Source organism: Maylandia zebra, linkage group LG2 (assembly GCF_041146795.1).
Source record: "Maylandia zebra isolate NMK-2024a linkage group LG2, Mzebra_GT3a, whole genome shotgun sequence".
NCBI classification, from domain to species: Eukaryota; Metazoa; Chordata; class Actinopteri; order Cichliformes; family Cichlidae; genus Maylandia; species Maylandia zebra.
The window spans coordinates 44,816,147-44,840,012 of record NC_135168.1 but is presented as its reverse complement, the minus strand read 5'-3'; the positions used below and the strand labels follow the sequence as shown (position 1 = coordinate 44,840,012).

The following is a 23,866-nucleotide window of genomic DNA, read 5'->3' as shown; positions in this document are numbered from 1 at the left end:
TGAAAGTGGCCGCACTCTTGCCCCAGGTCCTGCGTGGGAGTCGAGAGGTTGGATCTGACGTGCGATACTGCACAGACAAGATCGCTCTCAGCTTTTAGGATAGGCAGGTGAGTACATGCACAGGTGCCCCCCATGCACACACAAAAACATGGGCACGGAGTCACAGGTCACATGGTAATGTGACTCGTTGTTAGCGAGTGCAGCAGGTGGAAATTTGATATGGGCAGAGAAAAAACTAGTTCATCGTACTTAATGTAATTTTTCATGACGTTTTTGCATGTGAGTTCTATGTGGGGGGTTGGTAGCAAAGACTTCCCAGCCTGTTTTGTAAATATCTGACAGTGATACATGGGGCTTATAGGACAACTCCAACTGATGACAAAGCCTTGAAACCATGACTACAGCTGGCAAATACATCCTGTTTTAGACCTTGGGCGCATGACTCATTACACCAAAACCAACTGTTAATAGTTCGAAGGTGGTTTTAAGTTCTCTTCTTCCGTGCTTCTGGGTACAAATTATAAACTTCCAGCAGTCTGTGTACTGTACACCCCAGAGCTGAGAGAGGGAGGCCTGGTGAGGGTGAGAAGGCAAAGGGGGGAGTTGAGAAAAAAAAATTTTTTTCTTGGGTGCCTAGAGTTTTTGGGGCTGAGTGGGTCTATTTAGCCCCCAGCCGATTGCCCCCCTCTCCTTCCCTCCCCTCCTCCTCTGCCACCCTTCTCCTCCCCCTGGCTTTGTGTGCCCTGAGCCCACTCCTCCCCCTTTTGTCACCCGGGCATTCCGCTTTGGTTAGCACACACAATGGGCGCTCAGTGTTCACCCTCCTGACACTGCATTCTGCCTGTGCACCAGGGAGTGGGCATGGAAGGGGGAGGGAAAGGGCTCCGGAGGAGGGTTAAGGGATGACAGCAACTCGCCCCATGTGACCACAATGCCATCAAGTATCCCCCCTCACCCTACCACCCTGACACCCTTCCTTTTTATCCCCCCCACCTTCCCCCAAAGACCATCGTCTAACTTTGCCCATCCGTGCAGATGGGCAGTAAAATTAGTGCCAGTGTGCCTGGTTGGCACTCTGAAAAACAAAACCTCGGCCCCACAAGCCAAACAAACGAACAGGTGTCTCTTATGGTTGACTGGCGATATGGAGCCCTGCCTTCATGCGCTTGCCCATGCTACACGAGTGTTCCCTTCATCTTTCTACACTGCTGGGCACACATCCTAAATGGAATTTTAAGACCTTCAGAACATTTTTGTCTGAAAATTAATCCCCTGCACCGACAATGGTAAGAGTAAAATTGGCACAATTACAAGTCCAGGCTTTACTGCTTTGACATGTTTATCAAAGTTTTGGACGTCTTCCTAGCCTCCAGCAGTTTGCCCCGCAGATAGAATGGCAAGGTTTGTCTCGTGCCATTTTTTTTTTAAATGTTTGCATAGACATGTCAGAAACGGATGATCAAACATATCTGAAAGTGTGACTGGAGGTAGCAAACTCTAAACATATAAACAGAAAGACGCTAAGTGTAACAATAGCAGTTTCCTTTTTAATCTGAACAGATATGACTCCCTTTCAGACTTTTAAGTAGTACAGTACACCGTATCCTTATTACCTGAAAGTATCTCAGGTGTAAAGAGCTAAAAATAAAGTTGCCGGGCATCTACCCACTGACTTGAAATGTAATTCCTATTTAAGGAAAGCAACCAGTGGACTGGTTCTGTATGTGTGTGTGGCAGAAGCTCAGAGGCTGGTGGGGGGTTAGTTTGAGTTTCAAAGACCCTGCTTGTTCGCCCATATTTCACACCACGGTGACATCTTAAAGCCTAGACAGGCCTGGTTGCTTCGCCCTCTCTTTCACTTTCTGAGAAAAAAGGGGAATTGGGATGTGAGGGAGGGGGCACTGAGATATATGCAAATGGTCCCCCAGAGGGGATACGAATTTTATGGGTTTAGAATTTAGTTCAGCCAACCTGAATAATCAAATGTGGGAACAAAAAAACAAGCCCCCCACCATCCCACCACCACAATTCCATACCTCGAGCTTCAACCCCCACCTCAGGCCTCATCTCTGTTCCCTCCTGCCAGGTCTTCACATAAGAGGAGCTCAGTACGTCCAAACTCTTATTAGGATCCCCTTACGGTGCAGAGGAAGGGAAGAGAAATGAGGGGAGGGGGCAAGGAGGAGGGAACGAGAAGAGGGGGCTAGTGTACCTGATCAGGCAGAACTGCTGGCTAGTGATTACGACACCATTTTCTCAGCGGGCTTCCCAGCCTCATCCTGCTTCTGTGAATATGGAGCATAAGGCCAGCCAATCCCCACAGTGCTCCCTCTCATCTAATGGCAGAATTAAGACCGTTTAGAGTGATTTCCTCTGCCTTCATGGTCGCTTTCTGAAAGAGCTGAATCTTTTTCCCTTCGCGCCGATTTACAATGTGGGGGGTCTGGCATGCAACTGGTGAGAGAAAAGTTCTACATGACTGAACATAACATTACAACAGGTGGGGAATTGAACAGAGACTCTGCAGAACATGACTGAGAACAATTTTATCTTCACCTATACCTTCTTATTAAACTGAACTACTATTTCACTTTGATCTAACTTTTTTTGGCACGCTTACTTTCATGTGTGTTTGTGCTTATGCAGCTGGCTTTCTACAAACCTTTACATTAAAATACAATAAAACACTCAAATGGATTAATTTATATTTAAAGTGGGTGTTACGAGGCACTGCTTAAGGAATAAGTGCTGATGTTTTTCTTATCATTAATTGTTATGTTCAGCAGATTTGTTGGTAATATTAAAGAGAAGAGAAAATATCACAATAAGAAATAAGAAACTGTGGTTGTTCAAATGTGCTGCAGTTCATTTTGCTTTTGATTACCTTTAACGTGGTCCAGTATTATTAGTAATAATAATAATTTAACTCCTAAGTTAAAGTGTTATCTGAAAACTGTTACAGTTTTGAAAACTTTAATGAACAGAGAAGAGAAAAATGAGTTTTCTAGGTGTTAATAAGACAGAAATTTGTAAGAAATTTAAATCCAAACATAACAGAAAACAGGGAACAAATGCTTCAGTAAATGCAGGACGGACGTTGAGTTCACAATTTGCATTCAGTACAAAATATGAATGATGCTTTTCTAGTGTGAGAGAGTGACACATTCAACAAAAAAAAGCTTTTTTGAGATTTTTGTGAATAGAGTACGGACAAATATTTCTACATCCAAAATAAGGCCTGAATATTTGTACGTAGCTGTTATTGCTTTTAACTTTGCATGTTTTGCCTTTAAAAAAAAATAAAATAAAAGTGCTACTCTAAACAATCAAGTGTCTCATTTTGAGTTGAGGAGTTCCTTCTACTTCTTGTTCATTTACATACACGAGGCCCCTGAATAGAAGTGGCCAGGGTTGAAAGCTGATCATGAGTCATTATGATCAAACTGATTCACACTGACACTAACCAAAACAGGGTATAACTCTGGACTCAAATCTGATTAAACTCGCTCTTTCTGTGTCAAACTGCATTACATCAATCCCATCACTCTGGAATATGCCATAGCACCATATCAAAAAAAAAAAGAAGAAAAAATTCAGTTTGGACCTGTGGCTTTTGTTAGTTCCCATGCTGTCTAATGATCCCCCCACTTTTCCTCCAACCTCCAGCAGACAAATCCTTCAGCTTTATTGCCCAGACTCAAGGGCTGCAGGTGCACAGGCCACAAAAGGAAGGAGGAGGGGGTGCATGGAGCGTTGGGATGGGAAAGAGAATGGTCAGTCGGGAGATAAGAGGGGAAGGAACAGAACCCCCTACCCTGTTTTAACCTCTAAACCCACACATCCTTCCCCTCACCCTGCCTCCATGCCAGTGCTCCTTCTACCCTGCAACACCTCTCTGTTTTGCTCCGCTGCCTTCCCGCTCGTGAGAAGAGTGCAAACTGAATGGTGCCGCCTGGCGCTACCAGGCCTTGCTGGGTATGTGTGGCAGGGGACAGAGGGCAGGCATGGCAATCTGGCCATGTGGTGGGAGCAGCCCTTTACTTCTAAACCAGCAGAGAAGTAATGACTATGAGACTCGTCCCACCTTGTCCTGCAGTGGCCCATGAGCGACTGCTGCTGCTGGTGACCGCTATAATGTCAAAGTACTCTCCTCCAATGAATCTTTCTGAATAGCTCAAACTTGGCTTATGCCCCACTGACAAACTAAACGTGGGACAAACTGGGGATGTTGACAGTGCTGGGGGTTAGTTGAATATATCAATTTTGAATGTAACTTTTCCACCTCACTTGCTAAGTAAATATAATAAGGACAAAAAGAAGCTGAAGTTGGGTCTTACGGTTTCATGCTTAGTCTTTAAATATTCCTGTATAGTCTGTTCTCTCTGGCAACAGTCTTTGGATTTCAGTAGCGACATATCCATAGATGCATATTTTTTAATCAATTTTAAGCCAATTATGACACACTGACTATAATAAAAACCCTGCCTTTAATATGCATTGAGTAAAAGCTTTAGAAAAATGGGAGACTGTGGGTAAAGTGGGACATGCATCAAGATGTGGGACAGAGGGACAAGGAATAAAAATGTTTTGCAATACCACTTAGAGAGGCACATGTGGTCACTCTATCGGTGGATTGGTGATAGATGAGATGAAGTTGTTGTAAAATCAAGAACCAAAAGAAATGTAATAACATTTTTTAAATTAAACACACTGTAAATTTTCCATTGAGACAATGGAATATTTACTGGACATGTGCTGGATTTTTATATTTCCAGTTATAGTTCATTTATTTTTATCCCAACTAGTAAGTGGTAACATCGGACACTGTAGGACCTAATATTTCTATGCTTATCGGCTCTTTGAGTCTTTGTTGGTTAATTTTGATCATCTGCAGCATTTAAAAAAATTATATTATTCTCTTTATTGCACATACATGCATCCACACACTCGTTACTGTTAGTATTAGCCGGATGGTGTTTTCTCATCCTTAGAGGATGTGTGATCCATTTGGTAAAACAAAACAACAGATTGCATTCACTCATTCAATTACTGTTACCTCATTTATTTAATTCATATTGAATTCATTTTAAAATAGCATCTTGAGAATAAAAATGATCTCCAAAGCAAACACTTCAGCACTTTTACTAACATGCCTACAAAAAACATATAACATGACCGCTGTCACACAGAGGAAAAAATGGCAGTTAACCAAAATGAATTATGGGTGGAAATTTTGGTGAAATTTTATTTGGGGTAAAAAAAATCTCAAAGTCAATTAGTCACATATTAGAATGAGTGGTACTAAGAGCTTGAGCCACTGCTAGGAAGGGATAGAGCAATGTTTTGGTTCCATATTTTGTGCCTTGCAAGAGCCCGTTTCCAACCATTTTAAACTGTATTTGATTGAGCTTTAAGAATCCCAAAACTGAGGAGTACTGTGAAACTCTAGCAAATGCTGACTGATTAGAGTAGATGTCAGTTCACTACTATTAGCTAAATTGACTCATTTTGTTAAATCTTTTCATCTGTTAATTTAGAAATAATTAACCGGATGCCCAGCATTCCTAATTTGAAAATGTTAACAATAGCGGTACAATCAAATAAAAATGTTGACATGAAAAACAGAAAAGAAATAAATCCGTCTTCAATGTCAAGCAGGCTTTGGGATCTTGTTTGTGGTTCAATGAGTCAGTTTAATTGAAGGCCTGAACAGTACATGTCATGTGAGTAACAGAAGAACTGGTCTGGTGCCAGTGAAGAAACTCCAGTCCAGCTTAGTTTCCCCATAAAGTTATGAGTTACCATCTACACATGCAATATGTTAGCCCACATGGCTCTAACTTGATTCTCTATCACACATTCATACATGAGCACTCCAAACTGCCGGTGTTACAGGAGTTGTTGTGCTGGGAACACACCCTCGTGGACAGGAATAACAGGCCACTCCAGAGCGTGAGGACATAGGAGACACAGTGGCACCATACAAGCGTGAAGACTCTTTAGCTTCTCCTTATCTCCATCCCTAAGCCTCAGTGGGCTCGCCATCCGCTACTGTTTACAACAACCACAAGTCAAGAGTAAAAGCAGAAAATGGACTTTCTTAATTTTGAATGGCTAAAGTCCACTAGAAAGCCATTGACGAAGATCTCTAGTTTGAAGGGAGCCTCGTATTGAATAAGGATTGAAATTTACATGACAACTTGGGAAAAATGCTTTTTTATTACTCATTCATCCCCTAAATCACTTTGCTCCCCCACTCTTTTCCTCTGCCTGAGCTATTAAATCACCATCTTGACCCTGCGACCTGGGGCCGCAACCATAAAGAGCCCCCTGTGGGTCAGAGGCCTGATTGTAACATTTGAATATGAAATGGACTTCATTGGGCGTGGAAACAGCTCCATGCGCTGAGACACAGGCTGACCCCCAGGAGAGAGGCCTGCCTCAGCAGCTACGGGCCTGGAGGCTCCCTCTTCTCTCAGCATGGATTTACTTGGACTTGAGAAGGAGCGAGAGACAGAGAGAGGGCTGAAGTCGGGGGTGGAGGGGAAGGGGGGGGGGGGCAGATCGGGGCGAAGCAGGCTAGGGGTTGAGAGAGACTGAGGGAGAGGAGAAAGAGAGAGGGCAGACATTTGAATAAGACAAGAAGCAAGTGGTGTTTGCATGACAAAGGAGCCCGCCATCTCCCCTGATTGGTGTCACAGCGCTGCACTAAAGCCATGCAAGCCCCCCGGTGTGGGGTGATGTGTGGAGCACAGGCATGTTTATGCATCCAAGGTGTGATATTAGGCAGGAATAGCAGAGGCCCGTTGTCAAGTTTCGGGCTGGGAAATTTGTGCGCATATCCTTGAAAGGAGAAGAAGTTTCCAGATCACCTTTTCTTTTTAAAAACCGTCTTGAAACTTGAAGAAACAAGAATGGGAGGAGAATTAATGGATACATCCAGTTATGCACAATTAAAAATGTTGTTTTCAGCTGTTGTTTTTTTTCTTATCACATATACATACTGAGATGCTGTAATCTGACCTACATTGTAGACAAGCTGTAAATAAACCAGCAGTATTACCGTTCAAAGGGAAATTTAAAAGAAATTTTAAAAGAGGTTTGCATGTGCAGGGAATGTAGTTAAAATTGGCCCTAAAATGTAGGCAGTTTGGTGTCATTATTTACTTTTTTCTTTTCAAATAAGTTTGCTGAAAGTTGTGTGACTTTAATGAGTTCTGCGCTCAGCAATTATATATAATATAATTTTACAACTTCTAAAAAAATAAAATGCCCAAAGCAATGTCATCATGCCACTAAACAATTGTACTTTACTTTAATCCTCAATGGGACCCCATTAGGACCCTTTATATTTTCTAGAAATAGACTGTTATTAAAAGTTTTGTTTGTTTCCTTCTTGTATGACAGATTTTTTAAACTTAAAGCATTATTATTATCCAGCATTTTTATGCAAAGAAATTACATTTATTCAGACGGTCCTTGTCTGCCAGTTCTGATTAATTCATTTTGAAACTTTAGGCATGTTCAGAGTAAATTATGTATTAGAGTATGCTACTACCATTTAAACATCAAAATGTACATGACAAATCTGCAATACTTACAATGAAGTCATCATGGTCAGAGTGCTTTAGGTACGTTCTTATGTTTAAAATAAAAAATGTATAATAATTAAAACATTCAAAATAGTTTCTGCAGCGGTAAATCTTGTACTCTATGTCCATCAGCTCGCTGGCTCACATTACAAAGTATTGATTAGAAGTGGAAAATTGTAACAAAATCAAAGCCAATCAAAGACATGTTTCATTTTCACTAATGGGCAAGAAATCCTCAAAAAAAAAAAAAAAAAACAACATGAAGAAGAAGCTGTAGGAGAGCAAGGCTAATTAACGGTAGGAACATCACATTACAAACATATCAGCAGCCTCTTGAAGGTAAAGGTGTTCTCAGGACACTTATTGCACACAAACTTACTCATAAATAACTTCTATCGCACACCAGAATATAGGTCAGTTTCTCCCTTCTTCAGTTTGGTTTAGGCTGTCAGTGTTCAGTGAGTGGGCAGGATAAAGACCATTTAAATTCCTGATCCATCTGCATCAAACATTTCCTTTCTCACGTTCACCTTTGCTGGTGAAAACTCCTCTAGAATAATAAGAACAGTGCAGACATGGAATGTGTACAGTAGAACCCATGACACTGTAAAGCACAGATAGTTGCCTTATCTTTCTGCCTCTTTATCTCTCATCCTCCACCTTGTTTCTACTATTTTCCTCTTCTCTTCCTGTAGACCTGAATCTACAAATAATTTCCAAAAGGTGTAAAGTCCAGCACCATCACCATCCCCCACTGGGCTTTTACTGGAGTCGTTTGCCACGTCCTGCACCACCAAGTCCAGAATCTCCATCTCTGTGGAGTAAACCCTCCACAGAGATGGAGTGTGATTACTCTTTCTTCCTATGTTTTGATAGAAAAAATTACAATACAAAAACAGAGAGGTGGAGATCACATGAGAATGGGATATGAAGGGGATTTCACAGCTCAGTAAGTTTGAACAGTTTGTTTACAATTCCCTTTATAGCAAGTCCCTTGGGAGGAGGTGTAAGCATAAACAGTGATACATTTTCTCAGAGATTTTGCAGATTAGTTAGGAGTTCGTCCACTCAGGAGAAAAAAGTGTAAGTTAAAGTGCCCGCAGGGGCTCAAAAGGAGGAGGGGTGAACCTTGAGTGAGAGTGTACGTAAGATGTGCATGCATGCACGGACACACACACAAACACTTTCAACCCCCTGCAGACAAAGCCTTCACAGGCTCATCTGGGCAGTGCTGCTGGCCCTCAGGGACACACCTCCAAGAGAGATGGCCTGACTAACTCTCCATGGCAACTAATCAATAAGTGACAGTCAGTCAGGACTGACCCGTAGCAGAGTGTGTGCCACCTCCCCCATGTTCCCAGGCTTACACCCCCATAAACTGCACACACACTCTAAAAGACAAAGTGCTCGCAACCGGGTCATTTCTTCCAGGAAACTGAATGTCCTGATGTGTTTTGGATGCATCCAACTGCAATTACTTGGCTTTCAGCATTTTTGGGGGTTTTACGCTAACTACACTGGATGGAGAGCATACACTGGAACAAGTTACCGAATGTTCAGAGTTCTTGACATTAGTGATATGATCGGCAGATTTTGATGGAGCAGATTCGCCACTGTACTATTGTGTGTCTGTCAATCTGTGTTTTATCTCACTGTCCTTAAGAAAATAATCAATATCGCTGGCCTAGATGAGCAGCCTAATCTTCTGCCTTGTATCCCCTGAAGTCCTTATTCCCCTGACTCTATATTGTCTTGCAGCATCTCATACTCACTTTGCTGTCCTTAGGCATACTATATTCATCAGCTCACATACACTTGGCCCAATTTTTCCAAGCTTCCAAGACAGGTCAAAAGCGGGATCAGATTCCAGTTTGGCAAATAAGAAGCAACACTACATGCTCCAGTGTTCATAGACAAAGTAAAGTGTGCTATAGAAAGAGACCATCTGCAGCTGATGCACTTTTACACGACAGTGACTCTCTTGGTTTCCTGAGCTTTCCTGAACATACATTAGAACCAGCCGTTTGTATGTAATTGTCATTACAGGTTATTCAGGAAGAAGCCTCTTAATCCTGGTTCATTCTGGGTTGTGTGCTTTGTGTGTGTGTGTGTGTGTGTGTGTGGTTTCGCACATTTTCCTCCGACCACAATTACAAGCGAAAACAAGTTCAAGTAAAGCTCAGCAGTGCTTAGCTGAACAAAATATCAAAGGGCTCTCATCAGAAAAACTCTCCAAACATACAAAAAGAAAAAAAAAAAGATTCCTCCCATTTCAGCTGTTCGCGTGATTTGTATTTGTTTTGTTTGGGACAAAAGCGGCGGTAATCCCGTCTTATATTTGACAAGTTTCATATTCACACACACCTGCTGGGACAGAGTAAACACACCTTCAGAGTCAGACACCTTAATGGATGACCCTCGCATTAGAACCTAAGTCCGGATAACCCCTAAAGCAGGCATGTTGACATGATATTGTACAGAGACATGCCCATTCTGGAGATGACTGATGAGCAGTAGCCACATCACAGCTAACTTGTTTACAGGACATTCAGTCTGTACATAGGTCAATCCTGCACACATGGCTCAGTTTCCCTTTTGTTTAACTGCAGTTATGTAAAAAACAGATTCCCTAAAAGTATAAACAATAATATCTGAAAAGTAAATGTGATTTCTTTTTTAACTTAGGTGTTTATAGAAATCCACAGAAGCAAAGATGGTCAAGAAAACACAATTAGAGATCAATTATTTATATTATAAATGTATCTACGTGCACTACTCTATAGTTTGCTTTACCTTTGGTGCCTGAAAGTCTATAAAGGCCGTAATTCTACTAATTTACTTTCTTTGGTATTAACGCAGGTAACTCCCTGCTGGGCGGATGCAGTTTCTTGAGTGGCGGCATGCTTGTCTTTGAAGCATTTCCCACTCAGCATTCCTTGTGGTTGTGTAATGTATAATGAGCCAACCACAGCTATCATTAATGAAACATTTGCATCACTCACGCAACTAGTCCGTCAGTGTTCACATAGGTTCATGTGAGGGCCTGAACCTACATTGCTGAAAGAAGATAGGTGGGGAAAAAATAAAATCATAATAATAAGAAGAAGAAGATAAAATGTGACTTTGTGCCGTGTCTGGTGAGGGCTGTCAAATGTGTGAGTTGAGTGGGTGAGTGAATGGAGAGGACGGTGCAGTGGAGAGGGGTGGCTCTCTGTGGGTCAGCCCAGAAGCCCTGACCCCAGGAGGATTTGATGCCATTTTCCCACGCAGGGAGTCGACCTGAGAGGAGCTCGTTAACAACATCTGCCCCAGTTCAGAGAGATTAACCTCATCCCCAACCCCCTTCACCTCTACACACACACACACACAGCACTTTGCTGTCAATCTCATTACCTCACACAGGTCCCACCACTCCGGACAGGCCTCCCCAAGCTGGACAGGCCACCCTATAGGCCTCTCCGGGCTCAGATCAAACAGGTCTCCTGGATTTACTAGACACAGTAAATGGGTACAGTCTGAATCTGTCATAGGCGCAAAGGCCTTCACACATCGATGAATGTATGGCATAGGGATAGCACTCATCCATTCATGCATTACATTCAGACTGCATTCTTAGCTGATGTCTGATCTGTGTATTAGAGGAGGCTTCAGATTTGAGTCTGAGATTATATAAAGATTTGAGAGCGTGCTCAGAAGGTGTGTTCTTGTTGGAAGCTGCCCAGCCAGTCAAGCAGGAAACGTGATGTCACAAACAGATTTTCCACTCATCACATTGACGTAAAAAGGACAGGTAAAGCACACTCCTATTGGTTAGGCCATCTATTTTACCTATATACTTTCATAAAATGTGCAACTGGCAGGGCATGTTCTGACATAATATGGGGAGAGACCTAAGAAAAACAGGACTGACAGAAACATGGCTCATGGAGCTGCTGCTGTCAAGTCAAGAGTCTGTGTTGGCAGACTGATAGGTGTGCACAGACGCAGAGTGGCAGAATCCACTGGGAATCTGCTGAAGCCATGTTTTACAGGGCTATAATTAGGTTAGTTTTTGGAGAGGGGGTTAAACAAACTGGGGCTGTGAGGTCATAGGCAGATGGAAGTGGGATATGCCTGCACTTGCTGAGTGGGCACAGAGCTCCACATGACAGGCGAGAGAGAGAGAGGCCCTTTGGGCACTCAGCAGGGGGACAGCGAGGGGGTGTGGGGGTGGTGTGGTGGGGAGCCCAACTCAGATGGCCTAACTGCCAGAATATTCAAACGCAGTCAATAGATATGCGCACACCTTCCACCAACCACAGCAGTAAAGTCCTAAATCATCAGTAGACGTTACATTTCTGTGGCAATCCAGGTGATTATAGAAAGAACAGAGTCAAACTGGAGTTATAAGAAAATCTTTCACTCCCAACATATTTATACTTTTCCTTTAGTTGTTAAGCCTAAGCCCACGTGTTGGTGCATTTATCCAGAGAGTCGTATTGGTGAAAGTCATCCAATATTACTGAATTTGATAAATCAAAATAAATAAATATATATAAATATTGCTCTGACGAGACTACGACAAACTCCTCTAACACTGAGCACCAGGAAGAGAAAAGCTGCTTGATTACCAAAAAATGAGTAGGAGAGTGTGATTAGGTGACGGGTGGCTGCTGGCACGCTAGAGTGACTTAAAACCTGTCAGTGAATGCAGGGAGGTCTGGATAATCTTTCCCTCCACAAAGGTGCGTGGGGCTAATCTAGGCTGCTGTGCTGAGCTGTGGATCAAGTCCTAAAGGGGAGTGTGGGAAGGCCAGCGGGACCGCCACCGCTTAGGCCCTCTTGGTGGGCCAGGGCTTATTTATCCTAAGGTACACTGCAACAGCAGGCCAGTCCATTCTTCAAAACACCTTAGCGTCAGGAACAGTACGTGCATTAAAGGAGATTAAGTTTTATAAATGTGGCACGTTTATAAATTGAGAATTTATTGAAGAAAAAAAAATCAGAGCATAGAGAGTTTTCAGAGTCATGACAAGAGTTTAACAGAACCAAGACACAGACTGACAAAGAGTAGAATTTAAAAACGTTTCAAAAGGTACACGAGAACTAAGTCTCTTCACATATAAATCAAAGTTTGAAATAATAAGATCACATTTTGTATGACTGATTGTTAAGTGATACAACACTTTCTGCCAAACAAAGTTGTGAATCAACGATACTTGGTACATCACTGATGCACCAAGTATCGTTAATGAGTGCTGACGCATTAAAGTAAACTTTTTCATATCACATTTCAGATAATATTCTGATAGTATATGGTATAGTCTTATTTAGTAAAAATGTTACCAGTTTAAATACAATCTGAATATGCTTATATAAGGATCTGCCAGTCTAATTCATTTTAGTTTAAAACATCTTAGATTTTTATATTTTTTTAGTTAAAAGTTAAAAAAATATATATACAAAAAGGTAATTATTGTATATTAAAGACCTATTCAAATGAGACAAAATAAAAACCAACCTAAGCAAACAAGTACTTTTACATGGTTTGTTTTCAACCCATCTGACCTATGAAAACTGAGTGAATTTAAGGGAACATACAGCTTTTCAACAAGAGCAAACATTCATTTCATATATATATATATATATATATATATATATATATATATTTTTTAACAAATAGCCTGTTATCTAATGAAGAATTATGACACTCCTTATTAAGCAGATGTTCAAAATTAGACCAGGAATGAAATTTATGTTTATACCTTCTAAAACAATGAAACATTTTTCCTCTCCTGCTTGTGCTTCTGTGTAAGAAAATCGTAAGTGCTTGAATAACCAACTGATTTGACATTTTCAAAGAGAAAACATTTTTATGAACACATCTTACAAATGTAAATGCCAATTGTTTGGTCTTCAGACGGTTTTGTGAAAAGAAGACTTTCAGTCTGTCTAAGGGCCTATAATTTATTTATTTATTTATTAAATCACCTTTATATCACATTCTCGTCATTCACATTACACACACAGACACATACACACGAGACGGAGTCACAAGTAACGTTTCGTAGAAATTTATTCAGCATTTAAGAATAGAGGATGGTCTTAAAATATGTAGAAACGTCAGTTTAAATAAACCTTTTCGTTCAGGGTAATGAGCAAACATGACACTGTCAAAAACCATCACAGAACAGAATATTTTACAAAAAATAAAACAATAATTGAACATTTTACGTGACAAAACTTCGGGTTCACAAGCTAAAAAACAAAAACAAAACAAAAAAGTGAAAAAAAAATCTTACTATAAATAAAACTTGCGTTTGCGACCCGCACTGTCTTTACATTTTCTTTAACCTAGTTCACTGGGAGGAAGGGAAGAAAAAAAAAAAAAAAAAAAGGAGACTACAAAATTTGGACACAGTCGAGACAACTGACAGTCTACAAATTAAGTGTAAACATTTATGAAACAACTTTCCATCCAGCTTTTCTGAAATACACCAGCCCCTTCACGAGGCCACATGCCTTTTCATAGAGAGAAAATATGGCATCATTTAAAATATAGAAGTCCAATTCTTCTACATAAGTTAATTGCTCGTACTCGCGATAAAAAGCCTCTTTGCAGCGCAATTTACTCTGGCGGGCTCAACGTTCAGTTTCGATCCATTTAAACGTCTTTTAAAATGGACAAGTCAGAAGATAAAAGCGTGTTTCTCTTTTTTAAAAACAAAACTGCTGAACGTTGTCTCTTTAGCAAGTTCAAGTATCCGTAACTTTTTGAAAAAGTTTTTAAAAGTCTGTGTGGGGGGATTTTTGCGTGCTACTCTCAGATGTGGGTGAGAGGTAGCGTTCCATTAACGCCAGTCCCCGCGGTCTGATAGTGCGGATGGACGCTGTGTAACCGGCTGCTCTGCAGGGATGAATGCTCTGCGCTATCCCCGCCGGGAGGCAGGTACATGCTTATCATATCCCTCAGGTCCCCCAAACACGCCCTCTGAGAGTGGGACGTGATGGCCGGCGGTGGTGAGCTCGGCTCGGTCTTGCACACTGACGCCATGGAGCTCAGTCCCATGGCGCTGGTGGTCTGCTGCGTGTACGCCGGAGACATGCTGTATGTGGAAGCTGCGTTCATGTAGGTCTGCGCCGAAGACATCATCGGGTACTGCAGGCCTGCCATCTCGTACCGGTGCATCTGCTGAATCTGTGGGCTGTTCATGCTGTGATGCTGAGGGTAGGGCAGCTGGTCCGGCATGAGGGAGTACGCACTGTTTGTCCACCCGTTCATGTGCGCGTATCCGTCCATTCGCTGCCCCACTGACACAGCGTTGTTGACGGGGTTGGTTCCTGGCGCCAACAGTCCCCCGGGCAAAGAATACTTGTCTTTCTTGAGCAAGGTCTTGGTCTTCCTGCGGGGACGGTATTTATAATCCGGGTGCTCCTTCATGTGCATAGCCCGTAAACGCTTGGCCTCGTCGATGAATGGCCTCTTTTCACTGTCGGTCAGAAGTTTCCAGTCAGCACCGAGGCGCTTGCTGATTTCAGAGTTGTGCATTTTAGGGTTTTCTTGAGCCATCTTTCTCCGCTGACCCCGAGACCAGACCATGAAGGCGTTCATCGGCCGCTTTACCCGCTCCTGGTCGCTGGCACTGTTGTTCTTTGCGCCCGGCGCCGAGCCCGAGTTGGACTGCGGGAGCGGGGTCTTGAGCTCGGTTTCCATCATGTTATACATTCAGGCGGCTTTTAGTGTTCACTCACAGGCACATAAAAAGTTCACAAAATAACGCCAAAAGTCAAAGAGGTAGATGTACTGACCGATCTCATAAGATGATGTTTTTCTTTTCTTTTTTTGGAAAAAAAAAAGTTCTGCCTTAAGAGGCAAATGTGCCTGCAGGTGCTTCTAGGTTCTCTCCGCTCAAACTGCTCCTTCCTTCACGGCTCTGAAACAGAAGTCTGTAAACTTGTTCGCCAAGCTCATCTGTTAATAGGCCTAGGGGCCGGACCATGTGATGTGGATTGACAGCACGACAATGAGGACCAGGTAACCAATCAGCGCGCGGCTCCCATATCCAGCGCGTAACCAACCAGGGCACACACTCCTGTGTTTTGGTCAGAAGAGGAGGGAGAGGTAAAGTTTTAAAACAGCAGCGCAACTCCAAATATTCTGGGTTTACAAAATTTTGCAAGACTAAATCAACGAGTATATAAAAGAAATGAACCCGATTTATTTCTTCCTTTTTTGTCTGTGAACGCATCACATTTCTTCTAGTGACAAATTATTTTAGTTTTCAAATTTAGTGCTTATGGGGTGTTTTTACGGATTGTAATACCATGGAGGCTGTAAAGTACCCATACAACTATAAATTCTTAAAATATGAAACCATATGACCAAACAAAAGGTTTGGGATCGGTGTCATTTAATTTGCTGAAGAGGCAGACCCCAACCCACATGGATTTAATAAGTCCAAGTCATTTTAAAAAAGCGGGATATTGAAATAAAATATGTTACTTGAAAGGAAAAAATGTTTCTTTCTGCCACTTAGTCAAATGTATTGCAAATCTTCTGGAAAAATTGCCTCCTGACTATTCTTACGTGTTTTTTCTTAAAGTTTTTTAAAAATTTCCCAGAGGTGTTGAATGATTAAATGATCCTGTAGTCACTGTGAAAATGAAATCCATGCAATGAGTTTTTGATACAGAATGAGGTTGATAAGGGCATTTATTTAGGTTTTATAAATATAATAAAAATATACATTTTGAAAATAAAATAAAGCATCAAAAACAAGTATATTTATTCTGTTTTATGTGATGATAGAGAGATTTCGTACTTCCAAATGTTCCAAATGAAATTAATCGAAATGTTGTGCGTTAGGATCCCAGCACTGGGGAATTTTAATACATCAACGACCTCTTGTGGAGGGGACAGGCTATCTCCTCGGTCCCTGAGGAAAAGTTTAGTTTGAGTGTCCCTCACGTAAACCGACTGGCGGCCCTAAAAATCGTCGCCAGCTGTTGGGTGACTCGTTTTCTCTCATCGACGTTAATGGTTTTTAAAATGATTTTCAGGGAGTGTCTCCTTACAAACGACTTTGGCCATTGATACCAATCACTCAACTGGGCAAAACTCACACCTGCTAATGATTGGGAGCAAATCGCCCATCGAAAACGCCTGTTAACACCTGAGTATCGACAGGGCTCTTCAGGCGCCGTTCTGCTATGCGCATATTAGAGGGTTTCACACCTCACAGCTTTGAAACTTAAAGGGCAGCTGCTCAAGGCCCACCATGTACATGATGCGAAGGGAGTGCAGGCATTTCATCATTTGTCACCATCGGTGAGAGCAAATATTCAGACTGAAAAGCCAGGCTCTTTCTGATTTATAGGTTTCTACGAGCTACCGATAACATTCTCCAACTGTTTTATTTTCCACTTTACTTAAAAAAAAAAAACCCTCAAACATCATATTTAAAGCACTTTGAAAAAACGTTTACTCTCACGACAGATATATATATATATATAAAATTAAATTTAAGGTTTAGACACACACATTACATAATATATATGTTATCTTAGAAGGAGGGGACTGTAGCCCATAGACCCAAGACCGTAATAGTAAATCAGCTGAAAAGAGACATCACTTCATGAATTTAATTTCCACGTTCAATGGGGCGTGACAAACAGAGCGGGAGCAATAAAACTAACGTTCAATTAGTACTCGTCTAATTCTCCGGGACCGGTTATTTGTTTATCGGGGCGAATCTCAGTACTGATCCGCTTGTAATCTGCTTATGGAAATTGACCGGTGGCAGAGAGAGGGAGAGAGGAGGAAAAAACACGCAAAGAGTAACCCGGAGTTTGATAATGAGGGCCTCTGTGCGGCTAATTTCCTAATTAAGGAACCGAGGACCACCAGCACAGTCTGCTCTGATTCAGACTCAACAAGCCTGACGGCCCTAAGGGGCTCTCAGGGCGCACGGCTGCAGGATCCCACTGTTGAATGTTGGGAAATATGTGGATGTCCTGATGGGAGGATGTAACGAGCTTGCAATCACCTCAATCGGGTATAATTTAACGTAAAAAAAAAAAAAACAAAAATAAAAAAATGAATGAATAGCGCGTCAGCCTAAGAGCGAAAGTTCCTCTCAAAAATTCAGATTTCAGCGCAGAAATTAGTCGTTTTGTATTTTTAGTCAGAACACACAGGTTATGTGTTTATTAAACGCAAAAATGTGTGTTTAATTCTTACATTTATGTTCTTGCGGTAGGAGCTACAGAAATAAAGGTCTTGTGCAGAGTTTCGGCCTTTGGGCCAGCAAATAAAAGCAAACAAAGGATTTATTAGTTCAGGGCTGGAGAGGAATTAAAGTTTATCCAGTATGACAGACTGACACAACGACACATAAATGCCTGCTTTAAAATATAGTGCTCCGAACGCATTAGAGCTTTGTGGTCAGACAGCAACTTTAATAATACACGACAAGGCGCAGGCGCTGCATGCATTCAGCTTCCAACACCTGATAACAGATGAAATTTATTGTTTTGAATCGTGCTTTTATTGTTGCAGAATGAGCTTACAGTTCGTTGTTTTCATTTCATTTTTTTTACAGTTCTCAAACAAAGCAGATTGTTTTTCATTATCAAAAGTCGCACCTCAGATCCACAATAAACATTTTTACGTGTCCATTTTAGACCCCACGACCTCCAGAATCAATAACTTTCTTTTTGTTTCAGCTCAGTGACTGCGGACAAGGCCTTTGAGAAACAGTAATTAACAAAGAATGGCTTTTCAATTACAGCCACAATGGAAACTGTCTCATTAAGATTTGCATGATTTTTTTTTGGACTGGGAATGCAAATGAAGATGCAATTTACGCACGGTCTGCTGTTCCTATTGTGCGGCGTGAATGGTTGCGTCCTCCCAGTTCAACACAGGTAAAATAATATTCACGGGTCATTTAAAGGAATAAAAGTGTCGCTATTATCACCTCTTTATTACACAAATCTGGGCTAGTATCCCTAATGGTAATTTGACGTATTTGACCCGTATATCAGTAAACTGCTTAAAATGTTTAACGTCTGTGCGTAATGCAGAATCATGGCCGGTGGAACATTTTTACTCCCTTAACTGATGACATGGGTTGACACAATTTGGGGGGGGGGGGGGGGGGGGGGGGGGGGGAGTGTGCATTTGTCTTTTTTTTTTTTTAAATCGCAATTAAGTCTTAAAAGTCTTTAAAAATCCTAACTCTATAAGGATTGTGCATTTTTATTCCCTGCACTGCTTTGGAGAGAGAGGGGGGAAATAGATATCAGCTATGATCCCCTCTAGCAACAGGTATTTATAAATTAGTTCTTAATAGCTCTGCCTGCTTGATCTATTAGGAAGTGGAGCTTTCCCTAATGTGAGTCTTTGGTTTACTTTGAGATGTTATCGAAGCAGAGGACTGCACTCTTACAGCACTCTTGTTTGTCAGAAAACTTTAAGAGGCAAACAACAAATTAATATAAAATACCTCAAGATTTTTTTAATTCAATGAAGTTTTCATTTTATCATTGGAACAAATTAAATATATTTTATATATATTTTAAAATCTTTGCAAATTTCCTCCACAGTAAGGATGAGCAAGAGACCTTGACTTGAATAAGCACATTTGTTTAAAATTGCTGTAAGCCGGTGTTCACCGCCTGCTGGCAGAAACATAAGACAGAGAAATCACGGATCAGGGCAGAAAATAAATAGAAGTGAGGTCTTTGAGAGAAACATGTTTTTATCACTGCTCTGTCCTGGACTGTTCCCTCACAAATATGCCATATGAAGCATTTTAGTTCTCACGAGGGAGATTGGGAAAGCTTCGAGTACAGGTAGATCATTAAACGTTCAAAATTTCCGGACGCTACTCTGACAATCGTTTCCGACTCAAGACCATCTGAGGCTGTGAAAGTCTCCAAGTTCAGTTATTAAGGGAACAGATGGACGCTCACACCTTCAAAAGAAGCAAAACACACACTTAGAGGACAGATGCATCGATTTTCAGGAAAGCTTTAGTGGAATGTTGCAAGTCCGTCATCAGGAGGACTCCAGGCTAATGGAGAATACGGCATTCTTCCCTCCAGTGCAGCACAGTAATTTGTGTTTTCATTCTTTGTGCTGGTTGGGCAGAGAGAAGCCCAGAAGTGTTCTCCCTGCACTCAACAGTCACCTTGTTCATTTCTGTGGAATGCATACTTCCTACTTATTGCCCTCTGCTTGTAAAACAACATGCAAAAAGCTGCTTGCCTCCTGCCGCTGCCTGTGAAGACTGCTTCAAATTTGAGCCTCTTTTTCTCCCCGGCAGGCCAAGCATGTCCTTCCTCATTATGTTCTTATGTGAGCAAGGCCAAGGCTGCTGACACAGACCCAGTGTAATCTCTTTAACCCGCCACTGTCATGAGCAGACAAGGCGTGACCACCCAACACTCTGCTCCATCTCACTTAGCCAAGGGAATAGTTTTTCACCTCATCGCCTCACACTCCTAGGCTTGTAGCTGCTTATCATTTAGGGATGCACATCTGAAACACATTTGATCGCACACATCGAGGGTTAATCACTGTTACAAGACCACTCCATATAATTACGTGCAGTTAAAAACTCACTGACCCCTGCAGTTGCCATAATTGACGCAAGCCGTTTTTTCACTGGTTATTGACTAATGAAGCCAAAGCAAATGAAATTACATCGCAGGAGAGGACATTGGTGGAAGCATTTTTAAATGAATATACAATGATTACTAGCTCCTTGATGTCATTTCTTAGACAAAGACTCTGTACGTTTACTTCGTATTAGGGGATTTGGTATATGACGCGTTAAATGAAAAATAAAATACTAAATTACTGTGAATTATAAGCTCCTATCCATTGAAAGCTAATTTCAATTCAGTTCAAATTAAGCAGAAAATTTCAATAAATGTGGTTTTGCTTCTAAGCCTGTGGGTGAGGTCTGCATTAAGCCATCGAGTGCAAAGTCTGAAACTGCCTCGACTGAAGCCCAGTGCCGTTTCCATTTATAGTGAACATACAAACCTTTCATCTCATTTGCTCTTTTTTTTTTTTTTTAAGAATTATGAGATGCACTCATGCACAATAAATGGTGTGCAACAAAAGACAAGAGTGTAATTTAAGTCTCCAGATATTTTTTCCCCCCTGCAGCAAAGTTATAGTAGTCTGACAGCAAGCTGTTGCCTGATTTTAAAAACGCCTGCACGTGAATGGCATTATCAAGCACTCCTATATGATGATCATTTTAAGTAATGTTAATGCCTGACTAGCTAATTACAGCACTCATTATTTTCCATGTATCTGTTGAATCATTGCCATGTTCAGTTTTCCCCAAAACAATGGAAACTTCCTCCGTTTTTTGTTTGGAAGAAAGTGCTGAATCGTCACTTTTTGCTTTGCGCCATGCCCAAGCAAGCAGCCCTCTTTTGTTTTAGCCATAATTGAGATCCCAACTAATCTAGCCTCTTTTTTTTTTTAAGGCAACAGTCTCTTTGTTAAGCCTTCATTAGTTTAAGATAATATTGTGAGAATGCACAATTAATTTGCAGCGTAACTTTAATTAATTAAATACACCCAATTTTGTAATGTGATTAATGCCGCCAAGTTGTTATCTGTGTCCTCCTCCAAAATGAATATGTAACAGCGATACTGCACTGAGCATTAATTGCAGAAATTGTGGCATTTAAGAGCCAAAAACTAGGTGAGGTAATTATAAGAGGTAATTTATTAAATCTTAAATAAAGAAACAAACAAGCATTAATTGATATATAAATCATGAGTACCATAATGTGTAATCTGGCTGTGATTTGGGAGAAAATGACAAATCTTTGTTGCATGCCAAGCACTTGATAAAGCAGATAGTGGTCATAAATTTAGCAGCAGTCAAGGTCTCATTAAAGGAGGCATAATTTAATTAAGAGTTAGCCATCGCCCTCTAAATATATTAATTACCTTGAGCATGACGAGATAAGTGCGGTGATTATTGCATATTTCATTAGAGTACGTCTTCGGGGAGAAGAGCAAACTAAGGTGGGAAGCTGGCTGTGTTGACAAGATAATGGATGGGCTGGCCTGAGATGAATTTGGTCACCTTGCCGTGGGTTGGAGCTCGGAGAGGTGAGACAGAGGACAACACAGGTACTCAAGCATTAAGGTTTCCGCCTGTTTACTAGGAATTTAATTTTTAGACTTTATATATATATATGATTAAATCTCTGTAAGTCTCTAATCATATTTGAATAAATTATTTTTCCAAAGCATTACATAACTATTACTTCAAATACATGATATAAAAAGGTGAATTTAATTTAAAAAATGTTAAATTTTTATTATTAAAAAAATCTGAATGATGCTAGAGCTCATGTCATTTTAAAAAGCACATTTTTAATTTTAGTAATGATTCAAAGTAGAAGTTGCTGTATTGTGATTTGTGTTGTTATATAGAAAAAAAGAAATAAATAAAAACTGTAAGCGTAGAAATAAGAAAAAATCCTGCTTAAGTGTTATTACAAAAGTCAAAACTAAATACTTCTGCCTTTGTTCTGAGTGGCGCAAGCTATTACGGTGACCTAATAATGCTCTATACTTTTATATTCCACCTGTATCGACTTCGCTTGTCCCTAATATAGCCAAGAGTTACCCTTTTGTGCCAACTATTTTGTACAAACCCATCCACAAACACACATCCAGACCAGAAGTGTGCAGAAGTGTGCAGGGGTGACGGCTCATTGCCCCATAGACTGATATGTCAATGGAACATACAAGATGTTGCCGCTGTGTTGGAGAGATTTGCAGCCTCGCTCCTCTCCCGCCTGACAGCAGGACAAAGAGCCTAAGCTACTATTATCTGGAAGCAACCTCTCATTCTTGCTTTCATCCTTCTCTTCACAAACATAGATGTATACAGAGCTCAGCATAAAGTCACTGATGCATCCAGTGTGCGTGTCAGAGAGGACAAACCATAACAATTGGGGGTAGTTTTAACATTCTTAAAAGTCAAAATAATTGACTATATAGCATTTTTTGAATAAAAGAAATGTAGCTTGCACCACAGTGATTATTTTATGCTTTTCCTATATTTATTTTTTAATCATAACAAAGATTCTTTTTATTTCACGTGTTGTAACTTTTAGGTCGATTCTGCAGGATTTGACTGCTCTGCTTTTTCCTGAAATCTAAAATGCTGCTGTATCTGATTAGAATAAAACCAACAGGTGACAAGACGGCAAAGCTAAGCTTCCTCGACTCAAATTAGACTATGTCATAACAAATATAGCATATGTGAACACACAGAGCTTCCTAACCATCATTCCAAATGCCCCCTCCCTTTTTTCTCTCTCTCTCTCTTTACTACTAACCTCCTCCCACTCTGGCCAGAAAATTGAGGACACTCACCAACCTCTCACTGCTTCCAAGGCTGCTGCTGCTTCCCGATCCCTCTGTTAGACACACCTTCAACAGCTGACTGCCAGCAGGCCCGGGAGCAGAACCATGGACTCTAAGATGGCAGGGACATCAGCAGCCTACAGCCTCAGCCCAGACTCCATCAACAGCCATTTAAACAGGAGTACCTCCAGCAAGGCAGCCCTCTGTGCAGTAGAGAAATAAAAAGTGTGAGAGCGCTGGGCAGTATGGCAGTGCACACTGCAGCTGAGCTCTCCCTGCTCTGGGACCCATCTCATTCAGCCAAGATTGCTTCATACAAAAGTTGACAATGCACCAGTGAAAGCCATTGTTGATATTCAACATTTTTTAAATAGCTGAGCAGAATAGACAACATGGCAGGCTGCAAAACTTGGCAAGGGAAACTGACCTGGAGCTTCCCGATTTGAAAGGGTTGCCACGCTGGGCGAGAGGAGAGAGCGCTATTGTGTTAAAAAAAAAAAGAAAAAGAAAAAAAAAAGAGGGAGAGCTGGTGTGAAAGAGCTCAAAAAACAAAACATCTCCCATCCCAGGAGAGCAGAGTACAGCAGGAAGAGGACAATCACCCTGCACAGTCACGAGCATATATACCCAGAAAGAGCAGAACAATAAAAGGTATGCAATCGGATCCAATTTAAGAACGGGATATTATATTTCTCACTTTTGAACCAAACAATGAAGCAGCCCAGTTAGTTGTTGAAAAGCCTGAACATACGTCATACCTCACGTTCAATATTTTTGCCTTGGCCACTATAATTCATCTTCCATGCGTTGGCTTGGCAAACATCCAGATGAATGCCTTTCAGAGAGAGTGATCCATTTCTCTAATGTTGCACACATGAGA

The 23,866-nt window shown here is 41.2% G+C and overlaps 1 protein-coding gene and 1 long non-coding RNA gene across 2 annotated transcripts in view; both read right to left on the bottom strand.

The window, feature by feature from the left end:
• Window positions 1–23,866, bottom strand: part of LOC143413018 (uncharacterized) — a 42,203-nt gene that overhangs the window by 10,892 nt on the left and 7,445 nt on the right. Inside the window, exon 3 of the long non-coding RNA XR_013093572.1 lies at window positions 22,996–23,189. This is a non-coding gene — a long non-coding RNA (uncharacterized LOC143413018). The remainder of the gene's footprint in view (window positions 1–22,995; window positions 23,190–23,866) is intronic.
• On the bottom strand, window positions 13,630–15,581 carry sox3 (SRY-box transcription factor 3). Its single transcript, XM_014412645.4, has one exon. The coding sequence runs from the start codon at window positions 15,295–15,297 to the stop codon at window positions 14,395–14,397; it is 903 nt and encodes a 300-aa protein (XP_014268131.1). The 5' UTR covers window positions 15,298–15,581; the 3' UTR covers window positions 13,630–14,394.

Excerpts from the sequence above, each read along its gene's own strand:
- sox3 (XM_014412645.4), bottom strand. The coding sequence starts at position 15,297 with ATGTATAACATGATGGAAACCGAGCTCAAGACCCCGCTCCCGCAGTCC.